This window comes from Crinia signifera, chromosome 4 (genome assembly GCF_055691185.1).
Source record: "Crinia signifera chromosome 4, ASM5569118v1, whole genome shotgun sequence".
NCBI lineage: Eukaryota > Metazoa > Chordata > Amphibia > Anura > Myobatrachidae > Crinia > Crinia signifera.
Genome location: NC_139220.1, coordinates 261,389,318 through 261,413,167, shown reverse-complemented (window position 1 = coordinate 261,413,167; position 23,850 = coordinate 261,389,318). Strand labels below are relative to the sequence as shown.

The 23,850-nt window shown below is 43.4% G+C and overlaps 1 protein-coding gene and 1 pseudogene across 3 annotated transcripts in view; one reads left to right on the top strand and one right to left on the bottom strand.

The window, feature by feature from the left end:
• Positions 1-9,209: 9,209 nt before the first annotated feature.
• SPG11 (SPG11 vesicle trafficking associated, spatacsin) overlaps positions 9,210-23,850 on the bottom strand; it is a 50,872-nt gene continuing 36,231 nt past the window's right edge. For all 3 annotated transcript variants that reach the window (XM_083184446.1, XM_083184444.1, XM_083184445.1), the window contains exons 39-41: positions 11,730-11,885; positions 11,027-11,178; positions 9,210-9,816 (exon numbers count right to left, since the gene is read on the bottom strand). In XM_083184446.1, the coding sequence (XP_083040572.1) occupies positions 9,636-9,816; positions 11,027-11,178; positions 11,730-11,885 (489 nt within the window). In that variant the 3' untranslated portion in view covers positions 9,210-9,635. The remainder of the gene's footprint in view (positions 9,817-11,026; positions 11,179-11,729; positions 11,886-23,850) is intronic.
• On the top strand, positions 16,527-16,645 carry LOC146076131 (5S ribosomal RNA; annotated as a pseudogene).

Genomic DNA, 23,850 nt, shown 5'->3' with positions numbered 1-23,850 from the left:
CGGCCCCGACTAACCTCCTAGGTAGAGATTTACTATGTAAAATGGGATGTGTCATCTATTGCACTCCCGATGGGGTATTCCTAGACACTCCTAAAAATCTTACACAAGAAGTGCAAGATATGCTGGACAGTCCTCAGAGGCTAATGTTGTATTCCACTGTTGTAGAATCAAATCCATCTCGGGTAGCTGAAATTACAGCACAAATACCGGGTTCCCTTTGGACTAAAGATGGACAAGACGCTGGGCTAATGGCAAATGTAGCTCCAGTAGAAATCCGCTTAAAAGAAGGCAGGATAGCCCCAAAAATACTGCAGTACCCTTTAAAACCTGAAGTTGAGCTAGGAGTATTCCCAGTGATCCAACGATTGCTCCAACAGGAAATCCTAGTTAGAACTTCCAGCACGGCCAATAGTCCCATCTTTCCTGTGAAAAAGAGCGGGGGGAGGGGCTACAGACTAGTGCAGGATTTAAGAGGGGTAAACAAAGTAGTTGAGAGCCAATTCCCCGTAGTGCCAAACCCAGCTGTCATCCTAATGCAAATCCCACCTCACTGTACTCATTTCACAGTCATTGATTTGTGTTCAGCGTTCTTCTCCGTCCCTTTGCACCCTGACAGCCAGTATCTGTTCGCCTTTACTTACAGAGGAGTACAGTATACCTGGACACGACTCCCCCAAGGATTCATAGACAGCCCCAGCATCTTCTCCCAGGCCTTGCATGATTGTTTACAATCCTTTCAACCCATGAGTGGTTCGATACTGATACAATATGTCGATGACTTATTGTTGTGTTCTGGGTCACTGGAGTCATCAGTGGATGACACTAGACAACTACTGATGCATCTCTCAGAGACAGGACATAAAGTATCAAAGGATAAGCTGCAATTATGCCAGACCAGGGTTAAGTATCTGGGCCACTGCCTTACCCAAGGGCTGAGACACCTCACCGACGACAGAATCTAAGCGATTCAGAACATGGTACTGCCACAGACCCAGCATCAGATCCGTACGTTCCTAGGCATGTGTGGATACTGTCGCAATTGGATCCCAGGATTCTCTATTCTGGCATTACCACTACAAGAGATGGTTTCCTCAACTAAGCCAGATCGGGTCTCTCATACTGAGGAATCTGAGCTGGCTTTCGAGGAACTAAAGGTGAGCCTAACAAAGGCCCCAGCACTGGGAATGCCAGATTATGGGAAACCCTTTGAACTGTACGGAACTGAATCAGGTGGGTGTGCGGCAGGAGTACTTGTACAAAAACATGGTGATGCCAACCGACCAATAGCGTACTACAGTGGCCAGCTGGACACAGTAGCACGCTCACTCCCAACTTGCTTACGAAGTGTGGCTGCAATAGCACAACTAGTAAGTAAGAGTGAGGACGTAGTGTTGGGACACGATTTAACTGTTCATGCTCCCCATGCTGTCTCTGCCCTCCTAAATTCTGCCCAAACACGTCATGTGTCCTCAGCACGGTTCACTAAGTGGGAACTGGCGCTGATGGCCCCAGTAAATATTACCATCAAAAGATGCAATACACTAAACCCAGCCACATTCCTTCCTCATGTGCCCTCCAAGGCACAAAGGGTGGAGGGTGATGGGAATGTTGCTGAATATGGTAAAGCAGAGTTTAGTGAGGGTGAGGACAAACATGATTGCATGACCTACCTGAATCAGACCTTCACAGCACGTCCTGACATAAGCGACAGCCCATTAAGTGAGGTAGACATAACCTTATTCACAGATGGTAGCTGTCATAGACAGACGGACACGGGAGAGCTGTGCACAGGCTACGCAGTAGTAGATGGAGAAGGTATTGTGGAAGCTGAACCCTTGGGACCACCTCACTCAGCACAAGTAGCGGAACTGGTGGCACTGACCAGAGCATGTGAACTGGCCCAAGGAAAATCAGTCAACATATATACCGACTCCAGATATGCTTTCGGAGTAGTCCATGATTTTGGAGCCCTATGGCGCCTCCGAAATTTCATGACGGCGGCTGGCACACCAGTGGCGCATGCGACATATATTAGGAGACTTCTGGGAGCTATTTAGCTTCCAGACAGAGTGGCTGTTATCAAGTGCAAAGCTCACACATCAGAGAAGGACCCGGTGTCACTTGGTAACAGCCGCGCTGATGAGGCAGCGAAAAGGGCCGCATGCCCTGTAAATATTTTCACCCATCCTACCAACCTTTGTACACTGAACATGGTATCCACATCCAAACTGATAGACATGCAGAATTTGTGTTCCCCACAGGAAAGAGCAGTATGGAAGTCGAAGGGATGTGGCCAAGAGTCTACCGGACTTTGGAGAGATGGACACGGGAAACCAGTGGCCCCCAGAGCATACCTTCCTAGTCTAGCCGAGGCGGCCCATGGGCTGACACATCTTGGGAAGGAAGGTATGTGCAAGCTGGTAAAAGCCTACTGGTGTGCACCAGGGTTCGCTTCTCAAGCAGGTAGAGTGGCAATGTCATGCCTCACCTGTTTGAGGAAGAACGTTGGAAAAGCCATCCCAACAGAGCCATCCCACATCCCTCCTACAGAAGGCCCTTTCCAGGTAATACAAATCGACTTCATACAGTTACCACCCTGTAGAAATTTGAAATATGTATTAGTTTGTGTTGACATGTTTTCCAGCTGGGTGGAGGCTTTCCCCGCTGCCTCCAACACTGCTACCTTTACAGCAAAGAAAATATGTCAGGAGTTTGTCTGTAGGTATGGTATCCCAAAGGTCATTGAGAGTGACAGAGGCACTCATTTCACAGGAGAGGTCTTCCAAATCATGTGTAAACTCCTGGGGATTAATAGTAAACTTCATACTCCATATCGTCCCCAGGCGAGCGCCAAAGTTGAGAGAATGAATGGTACTATTAAGAACAAATTGGGTAAAGTTATGGCTGAAACAGGGTTGTTATGGCCAGAGGCATTGCCTATTGTGCTGTATAGCATTAGGACCACTCCCAGGACTCCGCTCAACTTGTCCCCCTTCGAGATATTGTTTGGTCGGCAGCCACACATCATGATAGACCCACAGGATGATCTCAAATGTAACAATGAGCTAACTGTACAGTATATCCTAAAGCTAAACAAACAGCTAAGGGAGCAACAAAAGCAGCTGAATTTACTGAACCCTGATATGCCTACCGAGAATTGTCATAATCTTAAACCAGGAGACTTTGTTATGATCCGAAATTTTTTACGCTCAGGTTGTTTGATAGACCGTTGGGAAGGACCGTACCAAGTTTTGTTGACCAGCACTACATCAATTAAAGTCGCAGAGAGAGAGACTTGGATACATTCGTCCCACTGCAAGAAAGCCAGTAACCCAGAATCCCAGTGTGCAGAGAGCGAAAGAGAAGAAGTGTCGCTAGAAGCATTGTTTCGGGAACACTGAGAAGCAGCCAAGGTCGAGCAACCTGAGCGAACAAAGGTCCCAGAGCAGAGCAAAATAAAAGTCTCCTAGGTAGAGATGATGGAAGGACTCCAAGCAACAGGTTCACAGTTATGCATATATTTCTTTGTTTTCTTTCTGTGTTCTTTTCTTCATCCCAAGATACTCGGTGGCTGCCACAGTCTAGAGCGATCGGAGCGGAGTTCTGACAGTGTAATAATGGACCCAGATATGGGTGAGGTAGAATCCCTAAACCAGCTTGACACTTTGCCCATGACAGGAGAAGGTAAAAGGTATGAGGAAAACGTAGTTCAAGGGCTATGTGATGAGTTATTGTCTGGTGAGTACTGTGTCTGTAGATATTGTCAACCTAAAATGGAAGAAGAATGCATCCAGCGATGTCAGTCGACAAGTAAGGCAACTACAGGCCGACATCCTTTGAGTGATTACCACTCACTAGTGGGTAAGGTCTTAAACCAAACAGAATGCTGGGTGTGTTCACAAGTGTTACATAAAAGGAGTAGTGTAGGCCTAGTCCCATACCCGCTTAATATTTCAGAGATAAGCGTATTAAACAAGGGGAGGCCATTGGATAAGAGATACCTGTATACCAGGTCCCCTAGTCTTAGATTACACCCATACCAAGTGGATAAATCCCTGGTATGTATGAACTTCTCGAGTTCCAGAGAGATTGGTACTTGGGAAGTGACATGGCATAACCAGACAATAACTTACTCCCAGCGTCCAGATGGAGAGCCTATTGATAAAGAATTGTTGTTAAAAATCCGAACCAGTGGGAGACACTATAAATATGTCTACACGGTGAAGAGAAGTAAAATGATGGCCGGCAGAGTATCAGCCGGCTACTGTAATGTAACCCTACAACCAGAAATCTGTGAGGAACAAGTCAGGGAACAGGGGACGGGGATGTTCTTATGGACAATGTGTGACAAGATCATGAAATACTCTGTCCCTTATTTTCTCCCTGACGATGTTTATTATATTTGTGGTAGGAGGGCGTACAAATGGCTCTCCATGAACTACGTTGGTATTTGTTATCTAGGCAGAGTGTTACCTGAAGTGATGACCCTCACACATGATGAGATGGTGGGCATACACAGAGGTATACCTCCTCCTTACACTCATACCCATTATGACCAAATCCATAAAAGGGATTTAACAATCAAGAAAGAACCCCTAGCTTCTGAAATGATACACGAGTCGTTCGGTATCCAACTCCTCATTGCTTTAGATATCACCCATACCGCCAGAGGAGTCATAAATTTTAAATATATACAAGCATTAGCTAGCTTGGTAGATAACATCACAGAGATTTATGATGACACCTTTAGATACACTGGGAAGGAGTTGCAAGCATATAAAAGAGAGCTAGTCCAACATCGGATGGTGCTGAACTATCTGACAGCTATGACAGGAGGATATTGTGTCACCCTCTCTACACAGTTTGGGGTGAAGTGTTGTACATATATCACCAACAATACTGAAGACCCAGAAGAAATCATCGACCATCGGATGGATGAGATTCTTCAGCTTAAATGGGAATTTAGAAGGGAACATAATATCAGCCTGGCAGAAATAGGTAACAAAGTTAGTGAATGGACCTCCTGGTTGAATCCAATGCACTGGTTCTCTGGTTTAGGAGAATGGGCGCAAGGGATCATAGCTAGCATAGGAAAACTCCTTCTCTGTATCGGTGGTGCCATCATAGTCTTTGTGCTATTGTTCAAATGTTTAAAGGTGGTGACCCGGGGAAAGACAAAACGTACCGAAATCATGAGTGTAAGAACGAGAGATACAGAGGAAGACCAGGGTTTGGTATATGACCCTAGAATCGAAACCACCTCCCTTTAAAGGAAACCATATTTTGTGAACGTGTATATGTTGTAACCACCCCTGTTTTTATTTTTATCCCAAAATTGTACATTATCCTTCGTGACCCTGAGTAGATTGTTCGATAAATGCGGCCCATCGTTTATCCGTGATCCCGGATCGGCCAAGAGCAGATGGTTTACTCCCCTTATATGTTTAATTCATGGATCCCAATTTCTTTGTTAGGATTATGAATTTCTGTATTATCGTGTGAAATGTTTTGTATTGTAACAGTTTTATAATTACTGTTAAAGGGTGGACTATGGAAGTCGAGTTACACACACGCCATTTTAGGATAGTATGGCCGCCATTTTGGTTCGCAGAGTTGCGCAAATAAAGTTTCCATACCCGAGTATGCGTGACAAAGTGGACCAGAAGAGTAGCCATACTATCACACATAAATTCATAAATACATACTGACACTAAGTAAAATATAGTTAAAGGTTTAGAACGCCACACATAGCTTAGTTAGCCCTGCATACATCTGTCTGTATCATGTTTAGTACCGTTCCGTTCCGTTCATTGTGCGAAGTATTCCGGTCATTGCGAATATTCCGCAATATACACGGCTCGACAGTTATGGACATAATCCATATTCCAGGGACAGTTTCTGTTGAAAGTATGTAACAAAGGAATCTAGATGAAACCGGTTCTTATCACTGCTGACGCCGAAACCACCAAACAAAGGACTCTTAAAGTTCACTCCCCTGGACCTAGCCAAACCAGGTGTATCATCTTACCTCCCAATCACAGCTGATCTGACATTCGACCTCTGACCAATGAGAACGGCCTTTGACCTCCCCTTTCTGACCCTATAAGATAGGCGACCCAGAGCAGCCAAAGTCTCTTCGGCACATCTACCTTTCCCTGACTGTCCACCGGGCTATAGTTCATTCCTGAACGATAGCGAGCTCTGACCGGACTACACTTCGCATATTTGATGAGAACGGTAACGGTTGCATTAACGGTATTTATTCTTATTGTATTGATTGGCTGATTGTGTCTTGTATCTGTTTTTCTTTCCCCTTAGCAGAGTCTGTTTAGTATTCATTGTTAGTATATTGTGTTACTTGTTATACCTGTTTATTCTTATTTCTGTAACCCCCTTTTTGTCCATTAGGGACTTAAATACAACCTTTTTACGGAGTTCTTATCTCCTTATTTCTATACAGTGGTCGTGTCTGTTTATTCGCATAATAGCGACAAGGTATATTACGGACACTGTCCGATAAGGTATATTCGCAGATTAGAGACAAAGTACTGCGAAGGAATCTCTGATTAAGGTATTGGTTCTTGGTGTACATAATACAATAAAAGGTACGCTACGCTGCGCTACGCTTTGTTCGCACGTAGTTAGGTATAAAGGGTACGTTGGTTGCGGACTTATTACGTAACCAGCGCTTTTCACTTATTGTCTCTCTGGTCATATTAAATCGTCATTAACAGCAGCTAACTACCTGTGTTTCTTACCAAACATAGTAAGAAGTGATGGAGCCTGAGCCTCACTGTTCACCTTCAAGGTCATTTTAACCATATCAATAAGAGCCTAGAAACCGGTTCAGTTTCTTCCTCCGGCATTATATCCTTAAGATCTGCCTTCCTCCAAGGCAGTCATGTCCTCATCAGACCCATCTGAGTTGTATTTTAGAGGAAAAAGTCGGGATCCCGGCGTTCAGAATCCCGACAGCCGAAATCCCGACAAGGGGGGACGTGGATCGCCCCCCCTTGCGGGCTCGCTGCGCTCGCCACGCAGCGGGCACACTAATTTATTCTCCCTCCAGTGGTTTCGTGGACACCCACGGAGGGAGAATGTGTCGGGATTTCGGCGGTCGGGATTCTGAATGCCGGAATCCCGACCGCCGGGATATTAACTGCATCCCCTTGGTGCATGTTAAAGACGGAGAAGCAGTCCTACTGGTGCCAAGGCCCTAGTAAGACCCTATAAAGTTGATGCCAAGTCAGCTTGTTGAGATCTAACTGTCTCCTTATCCCTCTGTGAGCTATTAATTCAGAGGACAGATGGGACATCACCTCGGGATGCAGTGTAAATCCCGGCGTTCGGGATCCCGGCGTTCAGAATCCCGACCGCCGAAATCCTGACACTTTCTCCCTCCGTGGGTGTCCACAACACTCCCGGAGGGAGAATAAATTAGTGTGGCGAGCGCAGCGAGCCCGCAAGGGGGGGCGATCCACGTCCCCCCGTCGGGATTTCGGCATCGGGATTCCAGCGTCGGGATTTAATACTGAATCCATCACCTCAGAGTTGTGAGGCCCAAGCAGGGACCTCCTGTTGAGGTGTTAACATAGAAGGGTTCACTGAACAAGTATCACAGAGCAGACTACCCTCAGAATGTGGTGTGAATTTGATGGCACATTTCTTACAGGCCACCTTGTCAGAAGCTTTAAAGCTACCTCCTGCCATGTTACACACCACATACTACGCACACAACAATGAGCAGTAGGAAGATGAAAGGTTAAAGACTGGACAGGAGAGAAGTTGCAGAGAGGCTACCACAAGTAAAAATAAACTGGGCTATGGTATGCATATACAGGAGCGCTATGACTAACAATTTATACACATTAGTGGCATCTAAATTCGCACTGATTGACTCAGAGACTTGGGATAGAAGCCATTGGTGTTGAATGATCGCGGCTGAAGTGTGGAGTGCAGCAGACCGGTCCCGTCCCCACAGAGTACACACAAGCTCATTGTCTAGCATGCGATAGCTGTAAGATGGGCATTGCGGGTCTTCTCTGTGTGGAAGCACCAGGGCAGTTGGGAGCAAGCCTGGTGGCGTCCCAACCCATTAATGGTGATTAGTTCAAATGTTGCCCAGTCTAAATACTCCCAATTTTTAATGAGCCTGGTATCCCCTGCTAGTAGGGAGCTGAGCTAATACTCACAGCTGCCGCGGTGGCTGGTGTGATTGTGATAGGACTGGTCACTCCAGAGACTAAGGTCTTGGGAGCTGGGGACCCTGCTGCAAACTGCAAGCAGTGGCAATTGGTTCCCCCAGCGGCTCCCATGGTGCAGACAGTCAGTGACAGCTGCCTGTCTGTTCTCAGTGCAAAAAATTAATATAAAAAGCAAAACATTTCTATAAGCCCTGGAGAGAGCAAAAATGCACCCAGCTCCCATAGGGCAAAATCTAAAAAGCTAATTTACATTTAAAGTGCCCATGCTCCTGTTAGTTGCTCTTCTATTAGTCGATAAAGGAGAAAGCCCACCCCTATAACGGTCTCTGTTTCAGGGCCCTTAACTACACCCAGAACCTGCTAACTTAGCTTTTACTGAGTGGCTATTGAGATGGCCCTTTAAAAGACCTAAAGCTCTGTACACACGGAGCAATATATTGCTCAGTGTCCGGGCAAAGCTGCACGGGGAAAGAGCTGATTGCCAGTGGAAGCCACTGGTCACAGGAGCATGCTCCTGCAACCAGCTACCACCCCAGGGCTGGTCGCGGGAGCATGCTCCCGGCAACAGTCGCCCCATACACACAGGGATATGGTAATTTAGCGACCATATCCCCTGCGATAATGGCTGAAATTGCACCGTGTGTACGGGGTTATAGTAATTTCCATTTATCCCAATAAATGGTCTGTACTATGCTTTTGGCCAGAAACTGGTTTCCACCAGGATATACAGTGCATCGACACTTTGTTATGCTACAGTCTTATTTCAAAATGGAATAAATTCATTTTTTTGCTCAAAATTCTACACCAAGAGAATACCAGTCTAGAATGGCCTTCCCAAGACATATACCAGACTCACGGATGTGATCCACTATGGACAACAATTACAGGGCATGACCATTCTCTAGGGAATCTACCCATTAACCCAATGTCTTTGTCACCCAGGTTGATGCATGTAATGGCAAAAATAGGAGCTATGTTATCTGTATTAATTGCAACAATGTCATATTTACAAATATCAATTATAAATTTAATGGTTTTTAAATGGCTGTGGAGTTGCTAATCAAAACATTTAGTGCAAAGCTAGGAAATAAAGTGTCATTTAGTGGCTGCATCACTCCAGTGATAAACATGTCTGTTAATTATCACAATGATGTCTGCAGATGGCCCCACTAGTGATTACAGGGCTTAGACACAGCTGAACATGACAACTTGCTGAACACCAAGTTCATTCATGATGCTTGGGAAAAGGAAAATTTGCTGGTCAGGTCACTGGAGGAAGTTTTCTTTAGCAATAGGATGATCGTTTCATTGCGCTGATAAAGAAACTTGCTAGAATTCCAAACATACTAAATGTTAGCATCTATGTAATAGTCCTCCTGGGAAGCTGAAGTTGTATTATAACTTTGAAGGTCATAGAATCTTCCAGTTTCTTTATCGTGACAGCATATCTGTCAAACAGCAACGCGTCTGGGAGTCTCTCATCAAGACATCAGTGATGTCATAAAACTTGTTTTCAAAGGCAAGTTTGTAACGGGTGTTAATATCCTCACAATAAGAGATCACACGTTTCAAATTATGTAGTCCAGTGGCTCCGGGAGGGTTCAGCTTGCATCTGAAAATACACAGGACAACATCCTTTACTGATCAGCTAATAAATGTACCGCGCATGTTCAAATTTGCTGAATCAAAAAATAACGGAAAGCAGATAATCAGGTTTATACTCGACTATATAAGAAACTGTAAATAAATAATAAAGAGTTACTATCACACAGAAATTCATAGTTTGCTAAAACTTTAATGGTATTGGAATTTAAATGGTACAAATTTTGGGGGCTCTTGGCAAGTTTCCTTACCACTTCCTTTCTCTCTTTTTTTATTTTTTAAATATACTAGCATTTTTCTTAACACGAACATGTGATGCTGGTTTTATTCTAAAGGAGCATAAACAATGAGCAATTTCCCCCCCTGGCCAGCAATTTTCACAGGGGGTGGACACATTTTCATAGCGGAATGCTATGTGGGAACGCGCAGCAGCTGGACGGCATTCAGCTCAAAATCACCCAGTGTGTATGGGCCTTAAACCTGGATACACACCTAAAAGATACACACCTAAACAATGTATCTGTCCAATATCACTGGTGGGAACAAAAATCTGAAAATGTATATGAGAAAATTACGTTTGCTCCCAAATGCTGGGAAACAGACAAAAGCAATTCCTTGGATACATTTTTTTAATCAAATTGATTTAAATAAATTTGTCTGACCAACCATTGTCTGTTTTCCAGTGTTTGGGAGCAAATCTTTGATTGTCATTTGCTCCCATACATTTTCAGGTTGGGCTAATTAGGGTGGGAAATGCTTTGGCCACGGGACCCCGTCTAGCGAGTCCCCTGGCTATGGCATTATGCCCCCTGCTAGTGGAACCTGGTGCTGGTACCCAAAATACGGGGGACCCCTACTCATTTTGCCCCCCTGTATTTTGGGAACCAGGGCCGACTCAAGAGCCTGGTGCTGGTCCCTAAAATATGGGTGACCCCCACTTACTTTGTCCCCCGTATTTTGGGAACCAGGACCGGTCCAAGAGCTCGGTGCTGGTTTCTTAAATATAGGGGGACCTTATTTCATTTTTTTCCTTGGTATATGAGAAACCAGGGCTGGTCGTCTCTCATGCTGTATCTCCCTTTATGAATCTTTGGCACAAATCTCTCAGTGTGTGGGCTCTCATCGGAGCACCACTTCTTACTCTACCCACCATGTGCTTGTAAGTCCACCCCTCCCTCCAATTCTCTTTCTTCCCTGACCTTTAGGGATTAGTGTCTTACCTGTTGGATAATTGTTCAAACACTCCACTACTGAGCAGTTGGCGCTGCTTGAATTCTTCCAGATACTGGAAATCACTTCCAACAATCACTTTGGTATACAGGATCTCTGCCCAGTCTGGTTGCATATCATATGCTTCAGTAACAATAACTGCCTAGATAAGATGATAACATTGGGATGAGAGAAATTACATGATATTAAAGAATAAAGGGGCAGATATATTAAGCCTGGTGAAGAGATAAACTGGAGTTAAAGTGGAAGGAGATAACGCACCAGCCAATCAGATCCCAACTGTCATATTTCAAACACAGCTGATTGGCTGGTGCGTTAACTCTTCGAAGTTATCTCCACTTTATCTCCAGTTTATCTCTTCTCCAGGCTTAATACATCTGCCCCAAAGTCTCATTTGATGTTACAAAACTTGACCTATGCCTTGTGAGCAATGTGGGGCTGAGTGACACCTGTGTCAGGCAACCATGGTTTTTGTGGCATACTTTTACTATATTTTACAAATTCAAAGTATTTGTGCTAAATATGTCATTTTCATAAAATTTTCAAGCTGTGGCAAAGTGTTCAGGGGAAAGCCTGCACCTAAATTATATAGCGCATTCATGGAGATCTTCCAAAATAACTAACACGTAACAAGGTCCTACACATTTGCCCAGAGACCAGTAAAGTAATGCTTTTGTAAATATTTGTACACACCTGGTAAAAACGTGGTAGCGCCAATATGGGCTCGATCAAGCTCTCTATATCCAAATTAATAAGTTTGGTTTGATGGCCATTGTTCAACAGATGAAGCTGCAGAGTCAGGAGACGAGTGAGACGGGCACATCGCAGGGACTGGCGTACACAAGAATCCTGCAAAGAGATAATTACCAACAACCATTTAGTGTTATCTTCCCAATTATATACATCCAAATAATATTAGTTATAGGGCGGTATTCAATGAGCCTGATTCGCCAGGTTTTTATGGCGAATTTGTGCTGTTTGGCGAATTTTTGACTAAAACGGTGAATCACCCTATTCAATGACCACATGACGAATACATTTGAAGGTTTTTTTCGCCATGATTCACCGAGTAGCAATCGCTATCTTTTTATGGTGAAGTGGAATGTGAACTTTTAAAATAAAGTGTTTTGTTTTTTACATTTGGTGTAAAAAAATCAGGAATTTTATTCTGAGGAGGGGCATGCTATTTTTATTCATGTGCTGTAAGCACATGAATATATATTTAATTAAAAAAAATATATATATATTTTTTTTACACAGCAGCCAGCAGGGGGCGCCGGAGCCGAGCCGCTCATTAGATATTCATATATTTACTGCACCCGATCGTTACGATCGGGTGTAGTGAATATACGCGGTCCTCTGCTGGCACCCCGGGGGGGCAGCCTGTGCTGCCTGGCACCCGGGGAGCCCACCTCCCCCCCACAAACGTTTTGGGGCAGGCAGAGAGACTTCCATCTCTCTGCCTGCCACCGTCCTCAGGCTCCCTGCGGCGTTCGCCGCAGGAGCTCATATTCGCCGGTCAGGGGCAGCGAGCCCCTGACTCGTTGAATACCGGAGCCAGCGAGGCTCCGGAACGTGGCGAAAGTGCAGCGAATCCTAAAAAGGATTCGCTGCACCTCGCAGGTATTCTCATTGAATACCGCCCTTAGAGTCTTTATTCACACCCAACAAATCATTTAATCTCAGCTATATTTACATATTACATATTTACAAGAACAATTGTTCCCTTACAATTTAAACATAGACTAAAGGTCCCCATACACTGCGGCGACTTCTCCCTTTGGAGCAGTCACATGCAGTGCTCCTTGAGCTGCCCAGACTGTCCCAGGTGGCAGGATCGCATTCGATATATCGCATGCAATATATAACATTCAATCCCCGCCAAGCCTGCCCAGAGCCGGAAGCAATCCTGCCAGGGGCGACTCGCACTACGGTGCATGTGACCGCGCATAGCTTCGGACCCACTGTCATTCACCGGCAATTTGGTTTTTTTTCCCTGCGACTGACCGCCACAATCGCAGGAAAAGAGCCCAAATTGCAGCTGAATCACCCAGTGTATGGAGGCCTTAAGGTTTACTTCACCAGTGGGTGTCACTGGGATAGGGAGAGTATGAGAAAAATATAAGGAAACTCTCCAAAGGATAACGGACATCTGAAGGGGTGTATTCTGCGCCAGGAGAAATCAGGGTCTTGCTATGAAGGGGATGGGGCACGGACGAACATGTCTGCTGTGCAAGTGACATTTTTCTAAAGTCCATTCTCCAACCAGAAGCTTACATTCCCAAATATTGCAAGAAAAACAGTGGGGTTTTGATCCTGCACAAGAACTAAAGGACGTTCAGAGGTGTACGTATTTTTACGCCCAAAATTTGATGTAAAATCAACTGAAATTGATTCCTCTTATAGGTAAGTATAGGGTGGGTTGGTGGTGCTCCACTGAGTCAGTAACAACATATGACAAAAAAGAAGACTCTTTTGGGGGTATTGCTTAAATATTTGGAACAGTATTTAGGATAGTCACACTAGTGGAGAGTTCTCTCTTGGAGTGCTTAGTTTACACACAATATGCGTGAAAGGGGATATTAAGTATATAGTAGAGATGTCAGTCAACAAACATTTGGTTCTCCAATATTTCAGTTAAAAGTGATGTTTGAAGATATAAAACTCAATTTATTAGATTAATCAGAAGAAGAAAGAGAAATACACGCGCTAGAAACAATGTATAAGAAAAAGAAAACAATAAATTTATTATACACAAATTTGCACTGGCCAGTGACACCTAATGTTTAAAATAACAATTATAAAAACATGTGTAACACACTGTTTACTGTTAAAAACCTGGCTATGGGTTCCTTAGTCAATCTCCTACTGAGGTAGTTTATGTCCCCAAGTTGTTGTTGTTTAGTATTGTGTCAACAGCTTTTATGACACTCAGGATAAATGGACGGCAATTTTGAATGTCCACTGTCTGGCCAGACAATTTAAAATCAGAAAAAAAAGAAGAAAAAAATATACAAGATGAGATCCCAAATAAACTCGATTTCCACCTGCAGCTGAGTGCACTGGCGAGTATACAAAGTTTTTGTACCGGTACTTGCTTTTAGGCAGGCAGGTGAAGGATCACACTTGGAGCTCCAAGAAAGGGGAGCAAGAGGAGTCTGTGGCTGAATCCTACTGTATCTGATGAAGCCGCTGATACCTGCTAGGAGGCGGAGAAACGCGTTATACAGCCACAGACTCCTCTTGCTCCCCTTTTTTGGAGCTCCAAGTGTGATCCTTCACCTGCCTGCCTAAAAGCAAGTACAGGTACAAAAACTTTGTATACTCGCCACTGCACTCAGCTGCAGGTGGAAATCGAGTTTATTTGGGATCTCATCTTGTATATTTTTTTCTTCTTTTTTTTCTGATTTTAAATTGTCTGGCCAGACAGTGGACATTCAAAATTGCCATCCATTTGTCCTGAGTGTCATAAAAGCTGTTGACACAATACTAACCAACAGCAACTTGTGGACATAAACTACCTCAGTAGGAGATCGACTAAGGAACCCATAGCCAGGTTTTTAACAGTAAACAGAGTGTTACACATGTTTTTATAATTGTTATTTTAAACATTAGGTGTCACTGGCCAGTGCAAATTTGTGTATAATAAATTTATTGTTTTCTTTTTCTTATACATTGTTTCTAGCGCGTGTATTTCTCTTTCTTCTTCTGTGTTTCACATTGGGAATTGGCAAAGTTCCCCAGACACGCTGCCTGAACCACATACACACGAGACATATTATTTGGACAATTGAGTATTATTCTGTCTCCGTGTATATTCTGGTATACAACAAATTGGCCAATTAAAAGCACAAAATAGAACATCTTGGGCAAACAATACGAAGTGCCAGTCCTCACCGTATAGTCTATTAGATTAATCACTTCAAAGAAATAGAGAATTTAGTGTTATAAAACACTGTATCGAATTCTGTTCTATTTCAGTGAGGATTATATTCCATCAGTTTCATAGACATAAGGAGGAAAATTGACTAAGATCGAATGGGTATGCATGTTCGTATTTTTACCCATTGGATGTGAAAAATTATCATTGTATCATTGTATTTCACACATCGTATAATTTACTAAGGCTGAAATGTATAAGATTCGTATTTTTTTTCCAAAAGATACAAAAAATACACCATCGATAGGGTGCATCCGTAAATCCCCATTCATTTCAATGGTATCGACAAAGAAAAAAAAAATAATAATTAAATGCACAGCAGAGAAAAAAAACATATAAAAAATGGTAAATTTAATTTAACAGAACAATCCCAGTTAGGGGATTTAGAGTGCACCTCACCTGAGTTTCTTTTTTCTTTTTTTGTTAAATATCGACAAAGTTACTCAAGATTCTTTTTTGGTTTACGTGTCCTTTTCCGTTCGTATTTCTTAAAAATCCATTTTTTTAATTCCGGTTTTCAAATAGGGCGCTGCATGAAGAAGCCAACGGAGGCGAAACACGTGTCCTACCCAGCGCCCCACGTTACTTTTCAGAAGTCAGAGACGGACCTGTGCTCCCTCACCACCTTCCGAGCCTACAGCCAGTTCCCGCTGTCACACCATCTATCAACCGGCTCCCTCACGCTAGCCGCGGCACTCGGCGGCCAGTGACCTCATCATCAGCTGTATCGGAGTCCGCACGCCTTACACCCGGACGGACGGTGTCACCCGCCCAGCCAATTGCCGGCTGAGGACTACGTACACCATCAGAGCCGCCAGCCTTCCCGTACACTACAAGGATCAGGTACTGGAGTTGCCACAATCTGTGGTATACTCCACAATTAATACCTCTGCCTTCCCTGTCACACTGTAACTTTTGCTTTAGAACATCAGGTAACACCAACGTTAGCCACGTTTTTTCTATAGGGTGCCGGCAAACAGTACTATCTTCGCATATATATTTCCTCCGGAGGAGCTAACCCATTATCTTTATATATATGACATTCCTGTTGTTATGACCTAATCATTCCACCAATAAGGCACACTGTATCTTTTGGAGCAATCTCCCTGTGTAAAGAAATATTGTTGAAAAGCTATCAATTATTGCCAAACCTTTGTCTAAAGACGTGCCACAGGTCATCATTTGCGGTTTCCTTATAATTTTTATTGTATACAGTTGTGACTCAATTAATCCATCATTGATGCCAAAGCATTGTTAAAACCTGACATTACGGGACTACATCAATAAGCAAGGTGCTACATAATAATCCTTTACTTCCACAGATATTGTATCTAACTATGTTTCAAACTGTCACCACCTGCCAGCCATTGAAATTCTGAGTGCATGCTTTGAGCTCTTATCATCATTGGTGAGAGATACATATATATCTATATACCTATATCTAAATAAATTTTTTTGCCCCAACCCTTTTTTTGGGTCCAGCATCCATAATTAATGGTGATAATCAGCAGTTAACCTGAGCTGTCGGGTCGTGACCCAACTCGTAACGAGTGTACCACCATACCTCACTGGAGTGCCCAAACCCATTTCGAACTTGGAAGCCAAGCAGTGAAGGGCCAGGGCAGTATCCAGGTGGGTGACCCCTGGAGAAGTCCAGGTGTGGTATTTTGTTTTAGGTATCCAAGTCAACTGACTGACAGCACAGGAGCCGCCTACTGCTTTATTTCATAATTTCCTGCCAACACAGGCAGCTATTGTTTCAGTCTATTTGCCAATTTAGGCAGCAATTATTAAATAGATTTATCTAGTAACGTGGGGTCACGGAAACCCCATCTGTTTTACAGTTGGGGACCAATAACTCATTTTTGCCACCTTTGGTCACTCAGGTCACTATACCTTTGATGACAATATGCAATGAATGATAAATTATATGTGTGGCCATCTTTTTCAAATTATTGATATATGATTTAATATTTATTATCTAAAAAGTACCACACAACAAAACTAAACCAATTGCACATGCAGAACGATGTTTATTGTATTTATGCGCTATGTCGTCCTATTTTAACAAGTCCACAATAAAAGTTATGTTTTAAATAAATTAACTTTACAATTTTCTAAAGAGTGCGCCCAAAAAGCGTTTGCTTTCTTTGTTTTGCATCTTGCAAACAAAACAAACCCACCCTCAGTTATTGCTACTGAACGCTGGGCGCACCACCAACCAAATAACCACCAGTACTTATGACCATGTGGTTTTTATGTTGGTTACAACAAATTTGACAGATTAATTAATCAGTATTAATCCAGCTGTGCGGGCCCTTCCCCACCTTTTCCATATTTCAAATAGACCACGTTTTTGATGGGAGTTTCAAATCGGAACCAAATTGAACAATCATCTCTGCTCAAGTTTGTGGTCTATAAAAGGCCATTAAGCACAGAAAGCAACGGATTATACTTACGATAATTCCTTTTCTTCGGAATACTTCATGGCAGCCACACAATGGATTAATCCCTCTCTCCCTCGTATAGTAGACAGGTAGTTTTTCCCTAGGACACACCCCTCTCCTCTCTCTCCTATATCAGCCTGCTCCTCCCCCTTGACACTAGTCTTTGAATGTCTCCGCCACCAATCCTAGGGAGATACACAAACAGGGGGGGTAACAAAATATAGGCTGCCATGAAGTATTCAGAAGAAAAGGAATTATCGTAAGTATAATCCATTGCTTTCTTCTTCCTACTTCATGGCAGCCACACAATGGGAAATACCAAAGCAGAAGGGAGGGCTACAATACCTTAAATCAATGCTTGTCGTAAGACTTTGCTTTCAAACTATACACGAATTTTTTTTTCTACTGTAATAACTGCGCCTAGAGCAACAATAAAGATCACAAACAACAATAAAGGGATAGTTCGGTCCCTCTACACAAATGATACAAAACAAGAAATGTGATGTGATCCTCGTGGCGCTCAAAATATATACAAACAGAGAAGGATAGTAAAAAATAGTTACGTGTTTATATGCTCCGTGTGGCCCAGATGTGGAATATGTCCCATCAGATTTTCAAGGGTAATTCATACATAAAAAAACAGATAAACAAGGACATATATAATGTAATTTGCTTCTCAACAGTTCTTATTAGGACTATCTTCCCCAGAAGGACAAAATGAGGTTTTTCTCTGTATAGTGATGATATTATTCTTTAAAGGTTCACCTCCTGTGTAGGCAGTAATGAATGATGCTTACAATAAGCTTACATTCAAAAAGATGGTACAAAGCACATCAAGGTATCTTTCAGATGCTCACTTGTATGCTTACATTATCCTCGTAGTGGATCCTCATGTAACGGTTTCTTTTCAATGAAGTAACGTTCAGGCAGAAGTTTAAAAACTTGGTGAAGTTTATTTTAAAATATAATTATAAAAAGAAAGGGCTTGTTTGATAACAAATGGAACTCAAACAGCCTTCTCCAACAGAATAAAACGCCAACGCGTTTCAACAGTGTCTGTCTTTATCAAGGTGCCTTGATAAAGACAGACACTGTTGAAACGCGTTGGTCTTTTATTGTGTTGGAGAAGGCCGTTTGAGTTCCATTTGTTATCAAACAAGCCCTTCCTTTTATAATTATATTTTAAAATAAACTTCACCAAGTTTTTAAACTTCTGCCTGAACGTTACTTCATTGAAAAGAAACCGTTACATGAGGATCCACTACGAGGATAATGTAAGCATACAAGTGAGCATCTGAAAGATACCTTGATGTGCTTTGTACCATCTTTTTGAATGTAAGCTTATTGTAAGCATCATTCATTACTGCCTACACAGGAGGTGAACCGGTACTTATGTAGTATCTGGGCTTCCGATTTAGAAATCGGATCGCATCCCATCGTATCGCATCGCATCGCATGCGACCAAATCGTATGCGATGCGATGGTCAAGATTTTTCCATAGGATTCAATGTTAAAATGGTCTGAGTCCATTTTAACATAGAATTCAATGGGAAAAAGGGGTCCTTTTCCTTTCCCCACTATCCAAGTGGGCATGGAGTTGGATATAAACCTGTGGCGAGCGTAGCGAGCCACCGAGCCCGAAGCGTGGCGAGCGTAGCGAGCCCCGCGAGGGGACACAGAATACTTTTTAAGAAATATGCGTCCGCTCGCCACGCTTCGGGCTCGGTGGCTCGCTGCGCTCGCCACGCTATATAAAATCAACTCTATGCCCACTTGGATAGTGGGGAAATGAACAGGACCTTCTTAACATTGAATCCTATGCAAAATCGCATCGAATCGCATCGCATCGAATCGCATCTGATTGTATGCCTTAAGGTAAGGCATACAATCACAAAATCGGCAGCCCAGATACTACATAAGTACCGGTGAACCTTTAAAGAATAATATCATCACTATACAGAGGAAAACCTAATTTTGTCCTTCTGGGGAAGATAGTCCTAATAAGAACTGTTGAGAAGCAAATTACACTATATATGTCCTTGTTTATCTGTTTTTTTATGTATGAATTACCCTTGAAAATCTGATGGGACATATTCCACATCTGGGCCATACGGAGCATATAAACACGTGACTATTTTTTACTATCCTTCTCTGTTTGTATATATTTTGAGCGCCACGAGGATCACATCACATTTCTTTTTTTGCTTTCAAACTGTTCGTCTGACACATCTAAAGCATAATGCTTTGAAAACGTGTGCACTGACGACCACGTTGCTGCTTGGCATATGTCTTTAATCTAAACATTAGCCTCTCTTGCCCAGAAAACCGCCATCGCTCTAGCCAAGTGTGCCTTTATACCTTCCGGGACTTGGCGACCAACTTTCTTGTAGGTAAAGCTGATTACCTCTTTAAGCCATCTTGAGATAGTCTGCTTGGATGGAGCAAATCCTTTCTTTGCCCGTTGCGGAATGACGAACAAAGACCTAGCCTTCACAAAACTGGCCGTCCTGTTCAAATACATTTTGATGGCCCTAACCACATCCAACGTATAGAGATCCTCCACTCTCCTGTTTGCCGGATTAGGAAAAAAAACAAGGCAACACGATATCTTGATTGATGTGGAAAGACTAAACTACTTTAGGTAAAAATGAAGGCCAAGTTCTAAGGACTACCATGTCTGGAAATAGCTTTAAATATGGTTCCTGCCCCAACAAAGCATGTAGCTCGCCCACTCTCCTGGCCGAAGTGATGGCCCCAAGAAAAATAATCTTCCACGTTAGAAATTATAACTTGGCCCTGTCCAATGGCTCAAACAGAGCAGCCATCAGACCATTCAAAACTAAATTAAGATCCCATTGGGGGATCACTGACATAATCCTCGGTCGAATTCTCTTTACTGCTTGGCAAAATCTTCTTAATAAACAGTGTTCTGCCAGCCTTTCGTCTAATAAAGCACTCAACGCAGAGATCTGCTACTTCAATGTCGCCACTGCCAGGCCTTTGTTGAATCCTTCACAAAGAAACTGTAGGACATGTGAGACATCAGCCTTTTAGAACTCAACCTTGCCTTTGGCCCATTCAGCGAAGATCCTCCAGATCATATAATAAATGTCTGAAGAGACCTTTTTTCTTGCCTGCAGAAGAATGTCAATCACTACTGGAGAAAGGCCATTATCCTTCAGTTGCTGCCTCTCAATTTCCAGGCCGCTAATCGCAGTCTTTGTGGGTCTTGACACAGCGCCAGCCCTTGTCTCAACAGGTTGGAAGATACCGGGAGAAACCATGGCTCTGCCACCGCCATGCTTTCAACCATGGGAAACCAAGCCCTCCTGGGCCAGTACGGCAAGATGACTATTGCCTGTACTTGTTCTGATCTTATCTTTCACAGTACTCTATGAATGAGTGGAAATGGTGGAAACACGTACACTAGAGCAAACCACAAACTCTGGGACAGGGCGTTCACTCCGCAGGACCCCTGGGTTGGAAATCTGGAGAAGAACTGAGGAGTCTTCTTTTTGGTTGCTGTTGCCATGAGGTCTATCTGTGGCTGGCCAACCCGGCGTACTACTAGTTTAAACACCGAGTTTTCCAGTTCCCATTCTCCAGGGAGAATGCAATTCTGGCTCAGGAAATCTACCACCTCCCCTGGCACATGGAGTGCGGAGATAGACAAAAGATGTTCCTCGGCCCACAGCATAATACCTCGAACATCTTCTAACAGAGCCCAACTTCTTGTTCCTCCTTGCCTGTTGATATAAGAGACTGTTGTAGCGTTGTCCGAAAATACTCGAAGATGAGACCCTACAACGTCTGTACTGAAGACCTCTATTGCCAGATGGACCGCTTTTAATTCTCTGTGATTTGAAGATAGCTTTGCTTCCAGAGGGGACCAGACACCCTGGCTGGTTTTGCCGAGACAATGTGCCCCCCAACTTGAGGTGCTTGCATCCATTGTCAACACCACGTATTGTGGTCTTGACAGGGACAGTGTTCTGGAAGCCAGACCACCGTCCCCCCACCAATGCAGAGACCTTCTTGCAAGCTGAGGTAAGAGGATCTGACAGTCCAACGGCACTTGCCTTTGGTATACCGAAAGAGATTCCACTGCAGCGCCCTCATGTTCCATCTGGCCCAGGGAATGACATCCACCATGGATGCCATCATCCCTAGAAGACTTACTGCCAACCTCAGTGGCACTCTTGCATCTTCCTGTGCCCTGCAAACCAGCTGCTGAATTTTCTCGCATCTCTTTACTGTGTCGATGACTATACCTAAGAGTTGGAGTCTTTGCGTGGGGACCAAATGGCTTTTCTCACAATTCACCAACCAGCCGTGGTCCTGGAGAAATTGAATGACTGTTTATGCAGCCAAGATGGCTTTGCGCTCTGATCTTGCGGAAATTAACAAATCGTCCAGCTAGGCCTATATCGAAATTTTCCTCTTCCTGAGACATTCAATTAGAACTACCAGGACTTTTGTAAACACTCTTGGTGAGGACTTGAGGCCAAATAGAAGGCAAGTACAGACATTCCTCACTTAACAACCAGGTTCCGTTCCTACGACCCGGTCGTTAAGTGAATTGGTTGTTAAACGAGCATATATAAAACCCCTTAAGACTTATGAGACGCGGTCGCTAAACAGGCAGGGCAGGTCGTAACTGCGAGAGGGTAGGCGGGCAGGTCGTAAATCAGAGCACGCAGGGTCGTAAGTCCGAGGAGTCACAGCACGGACGCTAAACGAAGGCCCGGGTCGTAAGTAAACAGGTAGGTCGTTAAGTGAGGAATGTCTGTAAACTGAAAATGGCTTTCTCCCACGCAGAACCTTAAATATTTCCTGTCTTGCACCCCAATAGAGACATGGAAATAAGCATCTCTGAGGTCTCTTGAAATTAGGTAATCGCTTTCTCTTAGACACATCAGGATGGATTTGGCTGTCTCCATATGAAACTTTCTTTTCCATACACTGTCATTTAAGTTCCTTAAGTCTAGTATAGTTCTGAGACCTCCCGAACTTTTCCTTATAACGAACAGGCATGAGTAGAAGCCTAGGCCCTTTTCTGCTTCTGGGACCACTTCGACTGCACCTGAGTCTATTAGATCCTTTATACTTGACTTTAATGCTTCTCTCTCTGCCCTGGGCAGGGAAACTTTGAAATTAAAAATCTTTCCCGTCTGGGTTTTGAAAGGAACTCTAGCCGATAACTTAATTTGTCCTGAACAGTCTGCTTCCACTTCTGAGCAAACTTGAGCAGTCTCCCTGCTACTGGGACCTTTTCCACAGGACACGATTCCTCACTGTTTTTGGGTGCCTCTTTTAACTGATTGGCGAAAAACCGCCCTGGATATCCCAGACGCATACCTCTCCCGAAATGGCCTACTGGGCCAATATGACCTAGCTTGTCTGAAGCTTTGTCTTGGAAAATAATTTGTCAAGCTTCCTCTCTTATCTTGCGGCAATCTGAAGGATTTGCCATCAGACATGTGCTGTATCTTCTGGTCTAATTTACTCCCAAAACGAAAGTCACCTTCAAACGGGAGGGTCGCAAGTTTGTTTTTAGAGTGGGAGTCCATAGCCCAGGATTTGAGCCACAGGGCCCTTCTTGCCACCACGCCTGAAGTTATAGACTTAGCTGAGAAATACAGCACATCTAGCGAGGTCTCGCAGATATAGTCTACTGCTAACTTGATCTGAGACAAACTCACACTGCCAATAATTGTATATACGTGTACTTAGACTCTACTGTTTCTACTGACCAAATATTCTGGCAAAACTAGCCAGTAAATCTATATATGCATATAACAATTGGTTAATACATGATCTGTTATCTATACAATTATACTTGACAGGAATACTCACTGTACAAATTCCTGGATTGCATTTCCGTGTGTCATTCTGTTCTAAACTGTGTGGCCTCATCTGGGCTTATTCTGATGTATGCTTTTTGTGGTATACTCTGCTACAATTGTGTTTACTCACAGACTAGACATTATGGATACATCACTGCCCAGGCCAACACTTTGATACTTATTGTCTATGAACCTGAGTGAATAGAATCACATACCCTTACTGAAACATAACCCTATACAGTTTAAATTCTCCATTTCTTTTAAGTAATAAATCTAATAAAAGTTTAGTTTTATACTGTATCTTTGAACATCACTTTTCACTGCAATATTGGAGAACCAAACGTTTGTTGACTGACATCTCTACTATATACTTTATATCCCCTGTCACTCATACTGTGTGTGATCCAAGCACCCCCGGAGAGAACTCTCCACTAGTCTGACTATCCTAAATACTGTTCCAACTATTTAAGCAGTGCCCCCCCCCCCCCCCCCCCCAAAAAAAAAAGAGTCTTCTTTTTCTACTGTTTGTCATATTCCCAAATATTGGTCTGGATAATAAAGGACTTACTAAAGTGTTGGAT